The sequence below is a fragment of the Tiliqua scincoides genome, chromosome 7 (assembly GCF_035046505.1).
Source record: "Tiliqua scincoides isolate rTilSci1 chromosome 7, rTilSci1.hap2, whole genome shotgun sequence".
Lineage (NCBI taxonomy): Eukaryota > Metazoa > Chordata > Lepidosauria > Squamata > Scincidae > Tiliqua > Tiliqua scincoides.
In genome coordinates, this window is record NC_089827.1 from 2,110,022 (window position 1) to 2,130,081 (window position 20,060).

Here is a 20,060-nt window from a genome sequence, read left to right on the forward strand (position 1 = left end):
TTTTCAGCCACACTAGACGCTGTGCCAGAACCACCTTTCAGAGTGCGATACCATAGTCTTTCGAGACTGAAGGTTGCCAATATATATATGCCTTTCTACATGGCCAGAGTGGTGTCAGCCTGGTTAACACCAGGCTGTCATGTGGACCATGTGCTTTAAGACCCTCAAACCAAAATTATTCAATGTTAACCTCACACCTGCTGAGAAAACTAATTGGGTTTTGACATAACTTTTCAATAACGCCATAAAACGACCGCAGTGAGGAAATATAGGTTCAACCTCATTATATACAGATTTTTTAATACACGAATTTGTCTCAAAACAAAAGGCCACTGCAATGAGAAGGAATGTGCTGATCCCTGGAGAAGGGGAAAAATGCATCCCTTTAAAATCACAGTTTAAAAAAAAAAACTGCTTTGCTTACTGTTGTAGAGAGACAGTCATCAAGTGACCATTCCATTCTTCAGCTGAGCCAGGCAAAGGCAGGGGGTCCTTTGCATTTCTAATTGCTGACTGTCTCTCTACAACAGTAAGAAAACCTGTTTTTAAACCACAATTGTAAAGGGATGCACTTTTAAATTTTTTTTAAACTGCTTTTATTTAACACATTTTATGGTATCAGCAGGGAGTCCCGGAATCAAACCCCTGAGGATGTCAAGGCCTTATTCCATTAGGAGCAATGGAGGGACAAGAAACCTGGAAGTGGATCCTTAAATCTACTTTTCCACTGTTTTTTTTATCCATGGATTTTTTTATCCACTGGGGTTCTGGAACAAACCAGATTTACACAATTGATCAGCCAGAGACAGTGTGCCGTGCACTCGTCTCCTCCGCCCTATATACAACTGATATCTTTCAAAAATATCCGCAAAAATGTGAAAAATATACAGTGTGGCCCTTCCACTGAAAAGTTTGGAGGCAAGATTATTCTATAAACCAGAGAACCAACTGCTGCCTCTGCTGCAATCCACAAAGATAATACTGCCTTGTTTGGTTTTTTTAACCATAGCAAACTGGTGCAGACATAACATACCTGTCTTAACAATGGTTAAGAAATCAGGAACGGGTCATGAGTTATATCATGCTTTCCTCCATTCCACCCCATCCCTCTCCACATCAAAATCCCTTTGCCCACCTTAACAGTGTTAACTCGCTGTTAATGTTGATGTTAATTGGTAATCTCAGCCTGGTTAAGGCCCAAACCACGTGTGTACCTTTTCCATGGGAAAATGCTTCTGTGAGTCACATTTGTTGGTGTCAACATGTGTGGGATTTGCAACTGCAAGTCCACCACAATCCAGGGCTTTCTTCAAGACACAGACCCTGCCAATTTCTTCTCCTTCATTGTCCATCATTCCCTGGCAGACTTTGTGGGTCTGCAGAAATCCGAACAGCATCCTACTGAAAGGGGCGGGAGTTTCTGAGGTTTAGCCCTTCTCAGGGCAGAATATTTTCTAGATCACTCACATGCAGTGGGCCCTCCATACCTGTGGGAGACTGTTCCAGGACTCCCCACGGATACTGAATTCTGAGGATAATTAAATCAACAGTTGGACGACCTAGAAGAATGCACGTATGCAATCGGAAGTGCCTACGTGTGCTTATTCTGTTGAAAATGCCCATTTCCACATGGACTTCTGTGATTTGGGCTTAGAGGAGGAACTCTTCTTAGCTGTGGCTTACATTACTGCCAGTGCAATGCTCAACCATGATTAAGTCAGGGGGTCAGCAAAGAAGGAAGAGAAGAAGTTCTTATACGTGCCTTTCTCCTACCTAGGAACAGAGTAGCTCAGACAATGCCAGGCAGATGCCCTTTTGACTGTATAGCCCCATGTGACAGACAGCAACTGAGCCAATTATTGCCATGGATTTCATTATCCCACCTCAAAACACCTTGGCTGGTTAGAGTGTAGGCTTTCATCTAAGTTCACCAGTTTTTTTATCTATTTTTTTTTCCATTTGCTCTACCCTTTTTCCTACAAATGGAACATGATATTTTTGAATACAAAAAAGTATAAGAGTGCCCAGGCAGATTTTTTTTTTTAAAGAGCAAATATATTCAACAGAGGAACCCTTTCATCCCAAATTCAGAGAAAACTTCGATTGTGGTTAAGACAAATTCTAAATTGCATTCAACGTACAGACCCAAATCTTTGGGGGGGAGGGGAACAACCCTACCACAATTTTTTGGAAGGCTTGTTTTGCGTAAAGAAAATTCTCCCTCTTATAAAGTAATTCTCCACGTGCACCCTTTAAACATTACTCACAGCAGATCTCACCGGGCAATTATAAAGGCCCTTTGGCCCGTCATAATATCTTGTATTTTCATAGGTTAGATAGGAAACGGGCAACAAATCAAAAAGCCATTTGGAACAGTCCAGCTTCAAGCAGTCAGAATAATTCATTTACAGAAGCTCAAGCTCAGAGGTACATAAGATGCCTGTTTGGCACAGCCTACCAAAGGATTTTCCCCCCCTTCATTGCATTCAAGGGCATAACCACAACTTACAAAATAGCTCTTCAGACTCTGTGTCTTGCAATACGGTATTAAGTGGAAATCAATACTGCCCTGCTATTTGTGCTCTGTGGTTTTGAAAATTCGACCTCCTGGCCGCAAGATTAGCCCTCTCTTGTTGAGCAGAGGAGGCCTTCCCCTGGCTGCCAACCCGCCTCCTGACCTTCTCGCCTTGCGCCTCATCATACATATTCATTAAAAAGGGTCTAGCAACATCCCCTCCTTCCAAGAAGCTTTGTGAATGTGAGAGACTGAAGTATGCGCTACGATGAAGGGATCACAACTCAGGGGTAGGGCACCTGCTTTTCACAGGCTGTGAGATAATCTTATTTAAACTCTGTTTTTAATTTGAGGCAGCAGTGCTGGGATTTGCAAGACTTGCAGCACAATTCTAGGCTTGTCAACTCAAAAGTAAGTCCCACTGTGTTCAATGGTGCTTACTCCCAGGAAAGTGCGCATAGGATTGCAGACTTAGTGTCTTCCAAGTCGACACAGAGCTAGGCTGCAGAATGCTTTGATGCTAATATTATAATGCCGTTGTACAAATCTATGGTAAGGCCACACCTGGAGTATTGTGTCCAGTTCTGGTCGCCGCATCTCAAAAAAGACAGTGGAAACGGGAAAGGTGCAAAAGAGAGCGACTAAGATGATTATGGGGCTGGGGCATCTTCCTTATGAGGAAAGTCTATGGCATTTGGGCCTCTTCAGCCTAGAAAAGAGACGCCTGAGGGGGGACATGATTGAGACATACAAAATTATGGACAGGGGATGGACAGAGTGGATAGAGAGATGCTCTTTATACTCTCACATAACACCAGAACCAGGGGACATCCACTAAAGTTGAGTGTTGGGAGGGTTAGGACAGACAAAAGAAAATATTTCTTTACTCAGCGTGTGGTTGGTCTGTGGAACTCCTTGCCTCAGGATGTGGTGATGGCGTCTAGCCTAGACGCCTTTAAAAGGGGATTGGACAAGTTTCTGGAGGAAAAATCCATTATGGGGTACAAGCCATGATGTGTATGCGCAACCTCCTGATTTTAGAAATGGGTTATGTCAGAATGCCAGATGCAAGGGAGGGCACCAGGATGAGGTCTCTTGTTCTGGTGTGCTCCCTGGGACATTTGGTGGGCCGCTGTGAGATACAGGAAGCTGGACTAGATGGGCCTATGGCCTGATCCAGTGGGGCTGTTCTTATGTTCTTATGATGAAATCAGAAGGTTCAGGTTTTTTCACTCAACAACATGAAAAGAAGCAAAGGAGTCGTACAAAAATGTGTTTGGTGATGGTGATGCTTTCTGAAGACCATAGTAAGTATCTGCAGTAGTAGAGGGCATAGGCAGGAGGAAGACAAAGTCAGTGCAGTTAGCACCTACTAACTACTAGCACCTACTAATCTAGCACCTATGTGGTTAGCAGTCAACAACAGTCCTCCCGTGTGTTACTTCCTGCCCTCCTCTCTCCCACAGATTGTTCTGGATGTACCAAGCTGCAGATCCCATATCTGTGAATTCACTTTTCCATGGCTCTCCATGCCCCCCCCACTCAATACTTATTTGTCTGTCTTTACTGTGGCACCTTTAAACACTCCTGTTTTCCTTTGTAGAAGGCTAGAAGAGGAATGACAAGCAACCAGCCTGAACGCTACAGGAGGGAGACCGCCAGACCATTAACAGGAAGCTTCCTGCTTCCCATTAGTGTTCTCTTAGTCTCCCTTCTCTAGCGTTCAGGCTGCCTGCTTGTCACACTCCTCTTCTAGCATTCTACAGACACATGAGTGCTTTGCGCCATAGTAAGTATAGGGCTCCCTTCTACTCACAGTTTCATTATCAGTGGGGCTCAGGAATGTATCCCCTGCAGATATGGGGGGATGCCTGCATTTGGGGATTTGGTAGGTCTCCACCAAGGTGGGAAAACTCAGACAGAGAGAGACCATCCCAGAAACCTCTCTCCCAGATCTGTAAAGGGGTTCTCAAAATTGGAGAGGAGGGTTCCCACTTAACCAGAAGCCAAAACAAACAGTGGTGAAAGCAGGACGGTGTGAGGAAGTGTAGCTAAACAGATCTCTGCCTACTAAACTGAGGCCACAGGAACTATCAGTAAATATGAAAGCTTACTTTCAGTAAATTATTGAAAGTATCAACTAAACAAGATAAATAAAAGGGGGAGAGGATTAAAAACAGATCGAAAGGTAGGCAGGCAGGCAGGGCTGCCCCACAACAAAGTTTGGCAAAAGGTTGGCACAGATTTCAAACACAAGTGGAAAATAAAATTCCTAAATGGAAGTTGTAGGTATCTTACTATCTTAAGGCTGCAATCCTAACCTCACTTTCCTGGCAGTAAGACCCACTGAACACAGTAGGACTTACTTCTGAGTAGACCTAGTTAGGATTGTGCCCTTAGTTAAACAAACTGAGAGATAGGGAAGAGAGTCCAGTTTCCTGCACTATAAGGAGGGGTGGGGGACCCTTATGCAAATGTGCAGATCGATGACAAACTAAAGGCAACAACCTTAGGTATCTATAGATGAGGTTTGATGACATCATGGGGTCATCCAATGAGTGAGGACCACCTAGGCTTCCTAGCCCACCTCTTTATTATTATTATTATTATTATTATTATTATTATTAACAGTATTTATATACCGCTTTTCAACTAAAAGTTCACAAAGCGGTTTACAGAGAAAAATCAAATAACTAAATGGCTCCCTGTCCCAAAAGGGCTCACAATCTAAAAAGATGCAAATGAATACCAGCAGACAGCCACCAGAACAGACACTGCTGGGGTGAGGTGGGCCAGTTACTCTCCCCCTGCTAAAAAAAGGAGCACCCACTTGAAAAAGTGCCTCTTACCCAATTAGCAGGGGTTAGTGGTCTTTACCCTAACCACTAGGCTCTACTCCCCTCAGCCAGCCTGTATTTTCACAGTATGATCCCTGATGAAGGGGCATGAACATGATTGCTTGGAATTGCCCCTAATACTGAAATAAGTGGGGTAGCCTTATACAGAGCTTTGTGTGAACACTGAAACTACTAGATTAGAGCTAAGAAGAAACCCCTTTTAAGAATGTCCTTTAAGAATTAACACAAAGCTGATCTCTCCCTACTCACGCCATCACTGGAAGACTGCTGACTAAAACACATCCAAGTTTGCCCTGCTTCTCTTGCTTATTTACTGCCAGATGCTGAATACCACCATGAGTAGAAGTTTAAAATCAGTCATGCAAATTTCATTTCATACATGGATCTCTGCTGGGTAATCTCTGACTTTAATCCTCACAGAGCCCTCTTATTTGGTGTGAGCCAAGGTATGTTGAATACAGAAAGAAAGTTATGCATTAAATAAGCATGGATCATGGCCAGGTCTACCATTAAACAGAAATCCGCCTCGAGAATATGGGACATTTTAAGATGCAAGGAATTTTTTGATGTGGCTAGCTGGCCCAGCTACAAGGACATGGCCTTATGTCACGGCAACCTTCAGTTCTCCCAGAGTGTAGAATTCATTCCTTGGAAGATCAGGGTGAGGGGTGAGTACGAAAGTGAGGCTATATAAATATTATCTCTTTGTCTTTCTGTTTGCAAGGGAGGAAAGCAGACTTCCACCAGCACAGCATTTCAGAGATGCTAAAGGTCGAAGAACTGGGCATTTAAAGAATTTATCTTTGTCAATTGGAGCACAAGACAGAAAAACTATGGTGGCCACAAAAATGCTTTCTGAGTAGACTTGACCAACATTTTCAGTGCTTTTAGAGAATATGACATTTCAGTGTTCTTTTGTGGATTTCAGGAAAGCAATCTTCAGCTCTTTAATCTTTTTAATGGATTGACCTTATATTGTGCTAAATATTTCAAACAGGGTTTCAGCCTGAGATTTAGAGAGGCGTTTATAGAAATCCTAACTGTGTTTACAAGTGAAGAAAAGCCACATATCTGCTTTACAAGGCACGGTGGTGTTCGCGCTTGCCAAAATGCGGATATATCTAAGTAGAAATGAAGATGCAAAATGAAATCTTGTTTACACCATCTGAACTATTAATTTACATGCTGACCATAAATGAAGATAGCTTTAAGTGTGGTTGAAAACAAGTCTCAGATTCCCAGTTTAGCTCCTGGCTTGGTTTGGAATTTTCCGAATTTGAACACACACGTTGAATTCAGAATTGGTCAACTGCTTCCAGAAATAGCAGCAGACAAGACGGGGGGGCGGGGGGAAAGCCCGGTCAAGGGTTCAAGCCTAACAACAGTCCCTGTTTTGTCTGTCCCTGAGTAAAAAGGACCAATTAAGATGGTGCACTGGACTGGATGGGGGCCAACCCACCTTGTCAGAAATCAGCAGGCTAGAGAGCATCTCCAACATGTTAACTAGCTACAGTAGGCCCTTCTTACCCAAGAACTCTGCCTCTGCAGATGCTAAGCCTACACCTCAAATGACTGGAAGCCACTCCTGTTCATATTGGTGACTGTCAGTCATATCCAGGAGGTGTTCTGAGGCGCAGGGATGTCGTGAAAGACCTCTGGAGGGCCTGGCACAGCCTCCGGGTAAGTTATTGCAGCATCGTAACCCTGTCCCCCCCGCAGATTTCAGCATCCACATATTCCTGTGTCTGCAGGGGGAAGAGTCGTGGAACTTAATCCTCAGTGAATTCCAAGGGCCAACTGTATCCTTCCCTCCTTCCCTCCACATGTTCTTTTCTGCTCTGTTCCCTTCATCCTTCTTGTGTCAGGAAAGGTGGGCAACGTACAACACACTGCCTCGGGCACAAGGGGGTTTTGGACAGCCAGACCTCATTCACATATACTAGCAATGTTGACAGATTGCAGAAAGGAGACAGTCTCTGAAGGGAAAATGTTTCCTTTCAGCAGGGAGAAGGTGAGTCAAGTCTATTGTTTCTTCAAAGTGTATATAGATTAGGTAAGAAAAGTACATATAGATTCCAATGCCATTTGAATTTGTCCTACCAGATATTAAATCCAAATTCAAAGAAGTGCGAAATGTACTGTAAAAGCTGTTGCAGCACTAATCCCAACCATCACCACTAATGCATAAAAGAAACAAAGAGGCAAAAACTGCCAAAAGTAGAGTCACACCTCTTGAAGACATCACCTTGGGCCAGTGCACAACCAACACTTGCAATTCACGATCAGCCAGTTAGCATCTGCTTGACTTGGGGGCAGAGCCTTAGAGAAAACTCCACAGTCAGGGAATAAGAGGACAGGTCTGAATGCCAGATGCAAAGGAGAGGCAATGGGATGCAGGTCTCTTGTGGTCTTGTGCTCCCTGGGGTCACTGTCTAGTGGGCCACTGTGAGATCCAGGAAGCTGGACTAGATGGACCTTTGGCCTGATCCAGCAGACTCTTCTGATGACTTCATCACACCTAGAACCGAGCACAGCTCCCCACACAGACCACCCCACCTTGCAGTATAGTACCCAGTGTTCAGCACTGGTAGTGGTTGCTGGTGTTTGAGGAGCAGAAGCAATCTAGGACCTGGGGTTTCGCATCTGCTCTTCTCTTAGGCAGAATTTTGGAGGCAGTCTCCCAACTACATGGGACTTTCTTTCTTTTTTTCCTTTTTTTTTTAAAAAAAGGTTTTATTTTATTTTTATTTTAAGTTCTATTTTAACCATGTTATTTTCATTTCACTGGGCCTCTTTTCTTCCCCCAAACCATTGTTTATTTAAGACTGTGAGCCTACTGGGGACAGGACTGTAACATTTTAGAAAACACAGTGTAGGCCACTCTGCACCAAATGGGCTAGAGTAGGATATATGTAGCTGAAATGTGACACTTAACTGCAGTGGGGAGAGCAGGAAACAGTTAAGGGTACGTGTGTTGCGTGAACTCCCCACTCCCCCTACTGAGGCAAGTAACAGATGCATTGGCATCAACAATCACAGCAACAAAGGTTAGCCAAGGTTTCCATTCAACCAAAACTGGAAATCAACATGAAATTGTGGTTTCAAGTCCTGGTTGAAAACAGGAAGCCTGGTTTGCCTTAACCCTTAACCACAGTTAACATATCCCGCAGCTGTAAATAAGGTTAATTTGCACGGGAGAGTGGACATCGCTCCTGCTGCTAACCTCCACCAGGATCATAAGGGAGGGGCAGCCAATCTGATCTGCCAGCGCTGTTGGGGTGCCAAAATGGCTGCTGCAGCATCCTGAGAGCGCTGGGTAGATGCCAGCGGTTCTTCCTCCCCTTCCCCGGGGTAAGGTAAGACGCTTTGCAATGGGGCTACTTGACTATGCGCCAGCTATTTCGAACGCTTCCCACCACGCACCCACTTACCTCGCCACTACCTGGCGCTTGCCTGGAGCTCTGAGTGGTGGTCACCTGTGCTCCACCCAGTACTGGCTCAGAGTGGGCTTGCGATGAGTCAGCACCCTTGCTGCCCAGGTGGGAAGTGTAGCAGGTATGCCTTATGGCACTGCATAAGGCATACCTGCAGCACTGAGGTTCTCCTGCAGGAAACCTCTGGGGCGCCAATGGTATGTCAGCCTGTCCTTGGTGGGTTTAGAGTCAGATCCAATGGGTGCAGACTGCAAGAGAGGAGATTCCGGCTGGACATCAGGAAGAAATTCTTGGGGCTGTGGGCGGTTCGGCAGTGGGACAGATAGCTGAGGGAGGGGGAACTCTTAAAGCAGAGGCTTGACAGACACCTGCTGGAGATGTGCTAGGAAGACTTCCTGCCACAGGCAGGGGATTGGACTAGGTGACCTTATGTGGATTAGGAGACTGGGTGAACTACGTGACTCCCTTCCAATTCTGTGATTCCAACTCTATGAACCCCCGAAGGACCAAGTGTGCCGCTCAGGAGTACCTGGGATCCAGCTTAGGTCCTGGGTATACACATGGCAGCTTCAGCTCATGTGCCAGTTCACCTATTTCTGTCTCAGACAGATGTGGCCATAGTTACCCATTCCTTAGTTATCTTGTGAATATATTACATGGGGCTGTCCATGAAGACTATCCAAAAGCAAAACACAGCTGATGGGCACTAGACTACAAAATCTCACGTCCCTTCTGCAGATGCATCTGCACTGGTCGCCAGGACATTACTGGGCACAATTCTTTATTATTATCTTTAAGTCCCTACGTTGCTAAGGACCAAGGTATCTAAGAACAGTCTTCCCCCCCCCCCCCCCAATAGCTCCTACATTTTAGGAAGGACCTTCTAAAGGGCAGGTAGTGACCTGTGAGATGGCACTCCTGTGAGGGCCCCTGCCCTGTGGGACTCTCTGCCCTGCAAAGCGTGTCAGGCCCTCTTTCTGCTTATCTTACACCACTGTGCAATGGAAATGCACAAGATCCCTCAAGGAGACAGGGTGTGGTGTCAACAGTGGCCCCTTGCTCTGGCAGGCAAGTACGGGGTTAACACCAGGGCTTAGACTGCAGTGAGTGTGCAACACAGCTGCAGCCACTTGGAGGCAACAAGGCCCTCAGGTATAAAAGCAGCACCTGGAGGAAGGAAAAGGGGTGACTGTAGGAGGCTGAAGGAGAGACAACTGATTAATGGACTAAGGGACTCAATGGACTGGCTGACCAACCTGCTGACTGACCAACGGACTAACTGACTGGTGGACAGATGAAGGGATGAACAGACTTCTGAGGATTGCTGGAATGAAGACTGCTGGAGACTGATGTGTGGCTGCCATGCCCAAGACCTGCTGAGAACCAAGGTGTTGCAGCTGTGGTTGGAGAAGCTGCTGGCAGGAGAGTGGAGAAAGGAGGACCTCTGCAGGTTAAACAGGTGAGCTACCCTGGAGGTGGGAATCAGCAGTGCAGAACTAGGGCCATTGTTGGGGGGAAAAGGGGGAACTAATTAACTTAAAGTGGGCATAAGTTCTCTAGGTGAAGCTCGGACTGGAAATTTGGCAACACACACCGATTGGAAAGCCAGCAAGTTTCTGCATACTATTATAAAAATGTTGAATTATTTGGTTTTAATATCCCTGTCTCTTGCTTTCGTATTGTGTAGTGGCTATTAATCTGTTTTATATTCGGTTTTTAATCATTTACAAATTTATACTCTGCTTTCTCTCCTTAACAGGTATTCAAAGTAGCTATTATATGTTGCAATTAAAATAACTATATATTGCAAGGTACCCTGAGACTGGAATGAGGAAGGCAATTTATAATTTTTTAGGAAAAAAATACACCTAAGTAATCCAGATTCTGCACTGACAATAGCTGAATTATGGGACCATCTACATCAATGCTGGTTAAGCAGTATTCTCCTATTCTGCAGAATGTATTCTGGGCCAGCTGGCTATGGGGGGGAGGAGGAAGCAAAACACATAGGGCACTGAAGTCTCTGAGCATGTATCGCTGACCCTCTTTCAAGCATGCCTTTACAACTATCAGAGGCAGAAACAAACTTTTAAACAAATGAAATTTAAGTTTTAAGAAACCAAATTCTATTATAGTAACACTGTGTCTTTTCGGTGCTTCTGTGAAACTCAGGCACGCACCCAGCCCTTGCAAATATGGACAAACCGAAGGAGACTGGTCAGGACATCCAGTTCTTTCAATATACTTCTCACCCTGAGCTCATGAAGCAGGCTTGACAGCAATAAGCATATCAAAACAAGACCAACCCCCTTAGAGGCTTATTTCTTCTTTAACTGATCATTATTCTTGAGAGGCTCCGTTAACACCCACCCACCCCCCAGCCCCAGCCCTCAGAGAAGCCCAGCACGACACAAGGATACAGCCACCCAATACAGCACACACAGCATTTTCACACCAAAAACATACTAGTTTTTAAAGTCATGCTTGGTTTTTCCAAAGCAGCTCACAGAACATGGGAGACGGCACTTTTCAGACAATTTGCAAAAGCAGCAGGGGCTTTTTTCCTAATAAACACCACAATCCCACATTAATCATGTCAGGAATTCCACTATTTACAAAAGCATTTGCAGAGTAAATAAAATTGGGAAGGGGGCTTTGAAAGAAATGAGAGCCGCTAACCCTTACCTTCACACTGTTTTCCTTCTCCTTTATAACCTGGTTTACAAATGCATTTGTACGACTTTGGCGTATTTTGACAAATCGCATCAATGTGGCAGTCATCTGTCCCTTCCGCACATTCGTCAGCATCTGAGACTGCAGAAAGTTTACAAAAAATAAAGAGAGAGGAGAAATAACAAAATATCTCATGCATCCTTTCAAAGTTTCTGCATAGACGAGCTCTTTAATTCAATCTGTTCTGCTGCCACCACAGGCAAAACCAAAATTATGCAGAACCGCAGCACAAAAACCATTTTCTGAACTTTTGGGCCAAAAAGCGGTATATACACTGCCTTGAACACAGGAGGTTTATAAACCTTTTAAATAAATATATGAATACGTTCTTAATAATGTAACGTATGTCTCTGTTTTGCCCCCTCCCGCCGGGAATGGCTCCGAAGGGAGGGGCCGCTTGGCCAGCTCCCTGCCAGGCTGAGTGCTCTGGCCCCCTCCAGCTACGCCACCAGTGGTAGGTAAAAATGTAATACACCAAAAGGTAAACTACTAAGGCAGCCAGCATAAGTACCCAACAAAAGCTACAGGTCAGATGAAAACAGCAGAGAATATCCCACCCTTCTCCACTCTTGAAAACCTAACATCATCATCATCATCATCATCATCATCACTTTATTTTTACCCCGCCTTTCTCCCCGAAGGGACTCAAGGCGGCTTACAAAATATTAAAAACATAATTTAAAAACAAATAAAAACATATTAACACATCATAAAAAACAGCAGTCAGAGTAAAAAAATAGGTAAAAAGAGCATAGAGCAGCAGCAAGTCATAAAAGAATCAGGCCTGTAAAAAATATTAAAAGATGTTAAAAAGATGTTAAAAGGCCGAGAACTCAGAAGGCCTGTTTAAACAGAAGGGTCTTCAGGCCTCGCCGAAAGGTCTCAAGAGAGGGAGCCATTCTTAAGTCAAGGGGAAGGGAGTTCCATAGCGTTGGTGCCACTACTGAGAAGGCCCTATTTCTTGCAGCCGCCCCACGTACCTCCCTAGGTGGCGGCACTTGTAAAAAGGCCTTCTCTGATGACCTGAGAGGACGAGCCGGATTGTACGGATTGCAACATAAATAAAAATGTTTTTCGGCCTTGTCAGAAACTCTACTGAAGGAGTTCCATAAAAGTGGTGCCACGGCTGAGAAGGCCCCGTTCCTTGCCACGGCACCCTTAACTTCTCCCACCAGTGGAACTCTCAACAGGGCCCTCTCTGATGACCCAAGAGAATGGGCAGGATTCCATGGGAGATTCTACGTTCACATCAAGATGCCCACCTGGGCCCCATTCCATTGGACTGAGGCCTCTTTTAGATCCTCATAAGACTGTGTATCTCCATCCATGGCCAGAAGCTGACACAAACAACCATCTGCCACTATGACTGTAACAAGGTTAAAAATTTTGCAAAAAGTTCATTTGTATTTGAACGCATTTATTACATATCGTTTCAGACCTCTGCTTCCGTATCCTGATACCTGATATTCAGGTTCAGAATATTTATGTGCCTTGCCAACATGTGCCTGCTGCGTAGGGCTCATGGGGGGTGTGTGTGCAGGGGGTTAACTGTATCTGGGCCCAAAGTCAAAAAGGGGGGCCAGGAGCCAAAATTTTTCTGGGATCTTGCATTTTCCAGTCTCACCAGGGCCCCCATCATACCAAAGCTGGTAACCAAAAAGGGAAGCCAAACAAGGGGAGCTGGAAATTTCCTGGGATCTCAGAAAAGGATTTTGTATCCATTGTGTGAAGTCCGGCATTCACATTTTGCTCAAGCCTACATAGTTTTATATATCATAAACTTATAGAAATTATGATCCAACGGAGAAAGGAAGGAGCTCCAAAAGAAACTTTGCACCCCCTGATAAATTCCTCTCAAAGGCCTTGCTGCTGGGTCTTCACTGGTTAAATCCCTTGAAAATACATGGTGGGGAACCTGTTCACTGTTTGAGCGCATCCCTCTTTTGAAACAGATACTGAAGGACACATGAATGTCTCACGTTATGGTGATGCGCATTTTGTACTCCTCTACAAGTTCCCAAGCACAAGAAGTATGTCAGAAGGTACTTAAGGGGCTTCCAAACATCACATTCCTTAGCAACAAGAGCAGTGGCTGGTACTTGCTACTGGCTGGTGCTATCACAGCTGGTTCAATCAACCTCATAACTGACTAGCAAGGTCAGCATCAGCCCACCTGAAGCCTGGTTTACTTGACCCCTGGAAGCAGTATCCCAGGCACCTGATTACTAGAGAACAAGGGGAGGCAATAATAAAGTCCTGTTCCCAGATTGCCACAAGTCATGGCTCCTTAGAGCGAAATGTATTCACACGATGATTTTCAGAATAAGAACAACTATCTCCAGCAAGATGAGAGTTCTTTGAGGCACAGACTGACTTCCTGCATAAATCGCTCTATACAACAGCACCATGTACATTGCTGGTTTTGATATAAATAACCACTGTATGGTAGGTTACAACGTAGACGTAACCTATCAGATTAGGTCAGGGGTGCCCAAACCCCGGCCCTGGGGCCACTTGCGGCCCTCGAGGCCTCTCAATGCGGCCCTTATGGAGCCCCCAGTCTCCAATGAGCCTCTGGCCCTCCAGAGATTTGTTGGAGCCTGCACTGGCCCGACGCAACTGCTCTCAGCATGAGGGCAACTGTTTGACCTCTCACATGAGCTGTGGGATGAGGGCTCCCTCCACTGCTTGCTGTTTCATGTCTGTGATGCAGTAGTGGCAGCAAAGGAAAGGCCAGCCTTGCTTAGTGCAAGGCCTTTTATAGAACTTGAGCTATTGCAAGACCTTCATTCATTCATATAAGTTCATCTTTAATAAATTCATTTATGTAAATTTATTTAAATTTTAAATGTAAATGAATTCTTTTTTTCCCTGGCCCCTGACACAGTGTCAGAGAGATGATGTGGCCCTCCTGCCAAAAAGTTTGGACATCCCTGGATTAGGTTGACAGAAAGGGAGTGGAGTGATGAAAACGGCTCAATGGGACTGCGCTGTAGCTTTGGACATAATCCTACTAAAAAGGTAGGCCAAAGGCGAAGAGGAAGGACAACCTAGTAGCATAGCTGGGGGGGCACAACAGTAAGAATCGCAGGCACCACAATGTACTGTGCAAGCGGCCCCTCCCACTCCCCATCAGAGCCATCTGAGGCAGCAACAGCAATGTGCAGGAGACAGCCTTTGGTTTGGTGAGCAGCTAGCTATGCATTGCTGCTGCTGCTGCTGCCCAGAATGGTTCTGACAGCAACTGAGAGGGGCCACTTACATGATGTGTTGTGCTGCCTGCAGTACTTACCGTCCCTCCCCCCCCAGCTATGTAGGAGGCGATAAAAATATTTAGATGCTGCACTGCTGGGATACATTTGTAATTACTCTGTTAACAGCACAATCCTATCAAAGGCTTCCACAGGTACAGCATTTGCTGCACCAGCCTCAGTTGTTGGCATCCTTCAGTCTCGGAAGACCATGGTGTCACGCTCTGAATGGTGGTTCTGGAACAGAGTGTCCTCTCTAGTGTGCGAAGCCTGGGTAAAGTAGATATGGAGGATAGACTGTTACCCACAGAGCAAATCCCCCCTCTCCACGTCGCTGAAATGGTCCAATGCACCAGCCTAGAGTGTAAAAAATGCCCCATAAAGCATGTTTGGGACTATTTGAGACCCAGCAGTGCCAGCGGAAAGGCCTGTGCTGGCCCACCAGTGCTGCATCCAGATCCCTGGCTGCCACTGTGAAGGGAGAGAGGGTTTTTTTTTGGAGGGGGGGGGTTAGAATGGGGTAGGACAGGCCCAGGAATGGGTGGGATCAGTGGAACAGGCCTCCGCTGTATCTATCCTCCCTCCTGCGCCTGAACTCCCTATTCGGGGCTGCTCAGATTTCAGCCTGCGTTTAGCTGGCACAAATCCAAGTAGCCCCATCAAGCAGGCTGAAGCATTAGTCGGGGTAAAGGGAAAAGGAGAACTCTTACCCAAGGAGACCTCCAGTGTGCTACTAACCTGTGCTGGATACAGCTTAGGCCATTTTGCTCAGCTGCACCATCAGCAGCTTAGAACTGGGCTGCCCACGTTTTAACACTGACATTATTGTTTTATTGTGGTTCCTTTTGTCTTTCAAGCAGCCTGTGGATCCAAAAAACTGGAACGCAGGGAATAAATTTAGTTAGCAAATAACTAAAGAAGTCGCTTGTGATGCAATTCTCAGGCAGGACCTTGAAGGTGCCTCCTTCCATCCCATTACAGCCCATCATAATTGATCATGGTTGTAAACACTGAATTAGAGTGTTGGGGTAGGTAAGTGAGGTGGGATTTGGACTAGGGGGGATCTTGGTTCAAGACTCCTTTCAGTCATGAAGCTCACCACAGACTCTTTTGGCCAAATGCCATCTCTCAGTCTAACAGTGGCATAGCTAGAGGGGGTGAGAAGCACAAAGTTTTGCAGGGAGCCACACTGTGGCATGCAAGCAGCCCTCTCCCTCCCCTCTGGAGCCATTCCATGCCATTAGAGCAAAACAGAGGCATTCACCTCCCTGCATTTGCCTCTGTTTTGCTCCCCCCACCCAGAATGGCTCTGAAGGGCAGGGGCTGCTTGCACACCATGGTGAGGCTCCTTGCAAAACTTAGTGCTTAGTACCCCCCTGGCTACACCACTGCAGCGTAACCTACCTTACGAGAATGTTGTGAAGGTAACATACAGTTATCCAATTTATGCCACCCTGTAAATAAATCACTGACAGGGTGTGCTGCTTCTGGCAGTCAAGCAGAGCTGAACCAAAGTATAAAAATTTGAGCAAGTCTGAATAAATGTTGACTGCGGGTAATGAGGCCAAAAAGATAAAAGGATTCCATACATTGGAGGGCAGAGAGAGAAAACGCATGGGAAAACAACCACCATATTTCCACTGCAAAATGTATATTTCCATTCCCAGAGGAAATTCAACTGTGCAGCTCACTACTGAGCGATTACCGGGGGTACACAATGTTGTACTGAAGAAGGTAAGCGCTCCTACGAATGCAAGAAAACAGCCCTTTGAACACAAGGGGAAGGAACTGGGAATTGGCTGACCCTTTGGAAGAAGGCCGGCCCAGGAGAGCCAGGCCTTGTGAGACCTGGCTGCTCAGGGAAGAGAGTGACCCAAGGCTATTGATTACAACTGAAATGTCAATCAGGCCGGTCTGCCTGATAGCCAGAAGAGCCTTTAAATGGATTTCTCCATAATTTAATGCCCAAGGCCCGTCTGGGGCTCTTTATTGGTTGCATATTCATCACAGATAATAATATAGCCAGCAATTAACTCCCTAAAACCAGGACTGAATGCAAGCAAAGGTTGAGATTTTTTAATATGGATTAGGGAGTGCAAAGGGGACGAGCAGATAAGGAGGCAAGACACCAACTGCCATCCATGTGCAGTGCGTTTCATGCCAATTGGATTAACAGATCGGCAGAAAAGGTGCACCAAAGTGAAAAGACAGTGATTGTTTGCTGGAAATCCTAATGCTAATTGTTTCAGAAATGCTCACTCAGCCATCGCTCCCAATATATCGAGGATTCTTCAAAGTCACCAAGCAGGAGAGAGGAGAGCAGGCAGTGGGAATAATCAGATATCGTGGCCAGGCGCACACCAGAGAACTTTGTAAAGGGAAAGAAATAATTCCTTCTTCTAGGAATCTTAAGGGGTAACATTTTTAAAAAACCAACCATAGTGAAACAATCTTGCCTCTGCAGGGAAAAAAACACAGAAGGAAAAGGGGAAAGTTTGCCCTCTTCTCCGTTGGAATGGGGAGAAAAAACAAAAGTATCTTAAATTGGTCTCTTTCTTTTAATTTAGTTTAACTGCTCAGGCAGTTCAAAATCGGAAGCTGCAAATTTTTATTTTTGATAAATTCCCTTAGGAGTTCCAAGGGTGTCCAACTGACACACACACACACACACACCCCACATATTCATCCAGGCAGATGATCAAGCAGGAGGTGGTGCCTTTGTTTCAGATGCCGAAGTTGTTCATACTTTTGACTCATTAAAAGGGGCAACCAGCTCTCCTCCCATCAAGCTCAGCCAAAGTGACAGCTGGGGCTCCTTCCTAAGGTCATCAAAAAACTTAAAGCACCCGGAGCCCAAAGGGGACATTTCACAGCAGACAGAGGATGCCTGGGAGTCAGGCGTGTGAATGCCATTGAGTCAACTGGAAAGGGCAGACCCAACGGGGACACTTTCTCTGTTGCAGGGCTCCTGCCAGGCTGCTTGAGCAGGACAGTTTAATCCTCGCTCCTGGGAATCTTCTTAGAAGGAACATGTTCGGTGTAGAGAGGCTTCTAACAAGATCAGCATGCCCAAACTTCCGATAGTGGAGCTATTTTTTTCCTGAACTAAAACTGAAGACGCACCTCAGCTTTGCATCCCAACAGAGTTTTTCTTTTTAAAGTATGTCACAGTAAGAATGACTTGCTCTCAAAAGCACCAGCCCGCACATGAAGGGGCAAGTCTCTGTGCCTGGGAGTGAGCTGGGACTGAATCAGTGGCGTAGCTAGAGGGGGTGCAAAGCATGATGTTTTGCCTGGAGCCTCACCACAGTGTGCAGGGATGCCTTCTCCTCAGAGCCATTCCAGGTGATGGGAACAAAACAGATACCTCAGTATGCCTGGCTCTGAGGTAGGTTCCCTTGCACACTGTGGTAAGGCTTCCTGCAAAACTTAGTGCTTTGCACCCCCTCTAGCCATGCCACAGATTCACTCCCAGGCATTGAATTCAAAGGGATTGAATTCACTGGATTGAATTCAATGGGACCTGTGAGGAACAAGGTGGTGCTGGAAGGGTGTCACTTGTTTGTAAAGCACGGCGAAGGACCCGCTTGCCTCTACAGACCCTGCTGTGTCCTCCTACCCCAGGATTCAAGATCTGTCCAAACCGGGTCAGTTCCACATCACAGAGACAAAACCACCAAAACACCTTCAGGTCTTGTTCTTGTCTACTAACCACAACTAGCTCGCCACATTGTGATGCTAACTGGAATTTCACAGGGGGCAAAGGATCCAGTCTCCACCTAGAGCTGCGCTGGGTGTCCCCCTCTCTGGCTTGTCTCCTGGACACACAAGTCCAAGAGCAGTAGGTATCCTGAGGTGCTGGATATGATCTTCCCACTGCCATGTCCACTGGGCAAGTGTGGGGGGAGCAGTAGGCTGGCAGGGGGAGGAGAGAACCTTGAGGCTCCCCTCTCTACTCTGCTGCCCAGTCACTGGTGGGGCATCTCAGTCCTTTGCAGAGAGGGGCGGACTGGAAAGAACTTGAAGACATCTGGGGGGGGGGGGTCAGCTGCAGTCCTATGGGACACTGAACACCCTGGGTCTTACTTCTGAGTAGACATGCATAGGATTGTCAGGTTGCAACCCTGTGCGCACTTTCCTGGGAGCAAGCCCCACTGAACACCCTGGGTGTTACTTCTGAGCAGACATGGGCTTGCACTTTCAGGCTGCAATTCTGTGCGCACTTTCCTGGGAGCAAGCCCCACTGAGCATCCTGGGTGTTACTTCTGAGTAGACATGGGCTTGCACTTTCAGGCTGCAATCCTGTGCGCACTTTCCTGGGAGTAAGCCCCACTGAGCATCCTGGGTGTTACTTCTGAGTAGACCTGCACAGGGCTGCAACCCTGTGCGCACTTTCGTGGGAGGAAGCCCCACTGAGCACCCTGGGAGTAGACCTGCCTGGCTGCCGCGCCCCGCCCCGCCCCGGAGGCGCCGCCTTACCTGGGAGCCCGCTGGCCGCGGCCAGCCTGCCCGGCTGGAGCAGCGCCAGCGCCAGCGCGCAGCAGAGGCGCCCCGCGAGGCCGGCAGCGGCGCCCATGGCCAGCCGGCAGCCAGCGATGCTCGGGCGCGAGTCCGGCGGCTGCTGCGGCTGCTGCGGGGCTCCGGCCGGCCGGGCGGGCGGACTGACGCGCTGACAGCAGCATCCCGCTGATTCGCAGAGGGACCGCCGGCGGGCGGGGCGGAGGGGCGGGGCGGCGGCACCAGTGCCAATCACTCCGCCGGGGGTCGGGCCGGGAGGCGCGCTGCGCCCCCCCCCGCCGGCAGAGGGGCTTCCTCCCGCCTGGGACGGGGATGCGGAGCCTGCGAGGATGCTGCCGGCTGGCCCTGCTGCACATCTAGTAGTAGCACTACTACCCACTTACTACTTGTAGTAGCAGCAGCCGCCTCTCTCCTAGGGTTGCAAAGAGCGGAGAGCTCATCTCTGTGCGGTTGACTCTTTTTTCTTTTCAGCTGAACTGGTTTCTGCGACCGCTGGCAGGAGCAGATGGAGTCCGTGGCGTAGCCAGAGGGGGGGCAAAGCACTAAGTTTGGCAGGCGCCTGAACGCGCCATGCAAGCAGCCCCTTCCCCTTCCCTTCAAAGCCATTGAAGCAAAACAGAGGTGGGGGCAGGGAGGCAAATGCCTCCGTTTTGCTCCCTCAGCCCAGAATGGCTCCAAAGGAGAGGGAGGGGCTGCTTGCAGGCACGTTCAGGCACCTGCAAAACTCTTTGCACCCCCTCTAGCTACGCCA

General features: G+C 47.1%; 1 protein-coding gene across 1 annotated transcript in view; it reads right to left on the reverse strand.

Moving 5' to 3' along the window:
• SCUBE1 (signal peptide, CUB domain and EGF like domain containing 1) overlaps positions 1 to 19,749 on the reverse strand; it is a 161,104-nt gene extending 141,355 nt beyond the window's left edge. The window contains exons 1-3 of the mRNA XM_066633612.1: positions 19,693 to 19,749; positions 19,271 to 19,610; positions 11,493 to 11,615 (exon numbers count right to left, since the gene is read on the reverse strand). Of these exons, the coding sequence (XP_066489709.1) occupies positions 11,493 to 11,615; positions 19,271 to 19,610; positions 19,693 to 19,749 (520 nt within the window). The remainder of the gene's footprint in view (positions 1 to 11,492; positions 11,616 to 19,270; positions 19,611 to 19,692) is intronic.
• Positions 19,750 to 20,060: the final 311 nt, after the last annotated feature.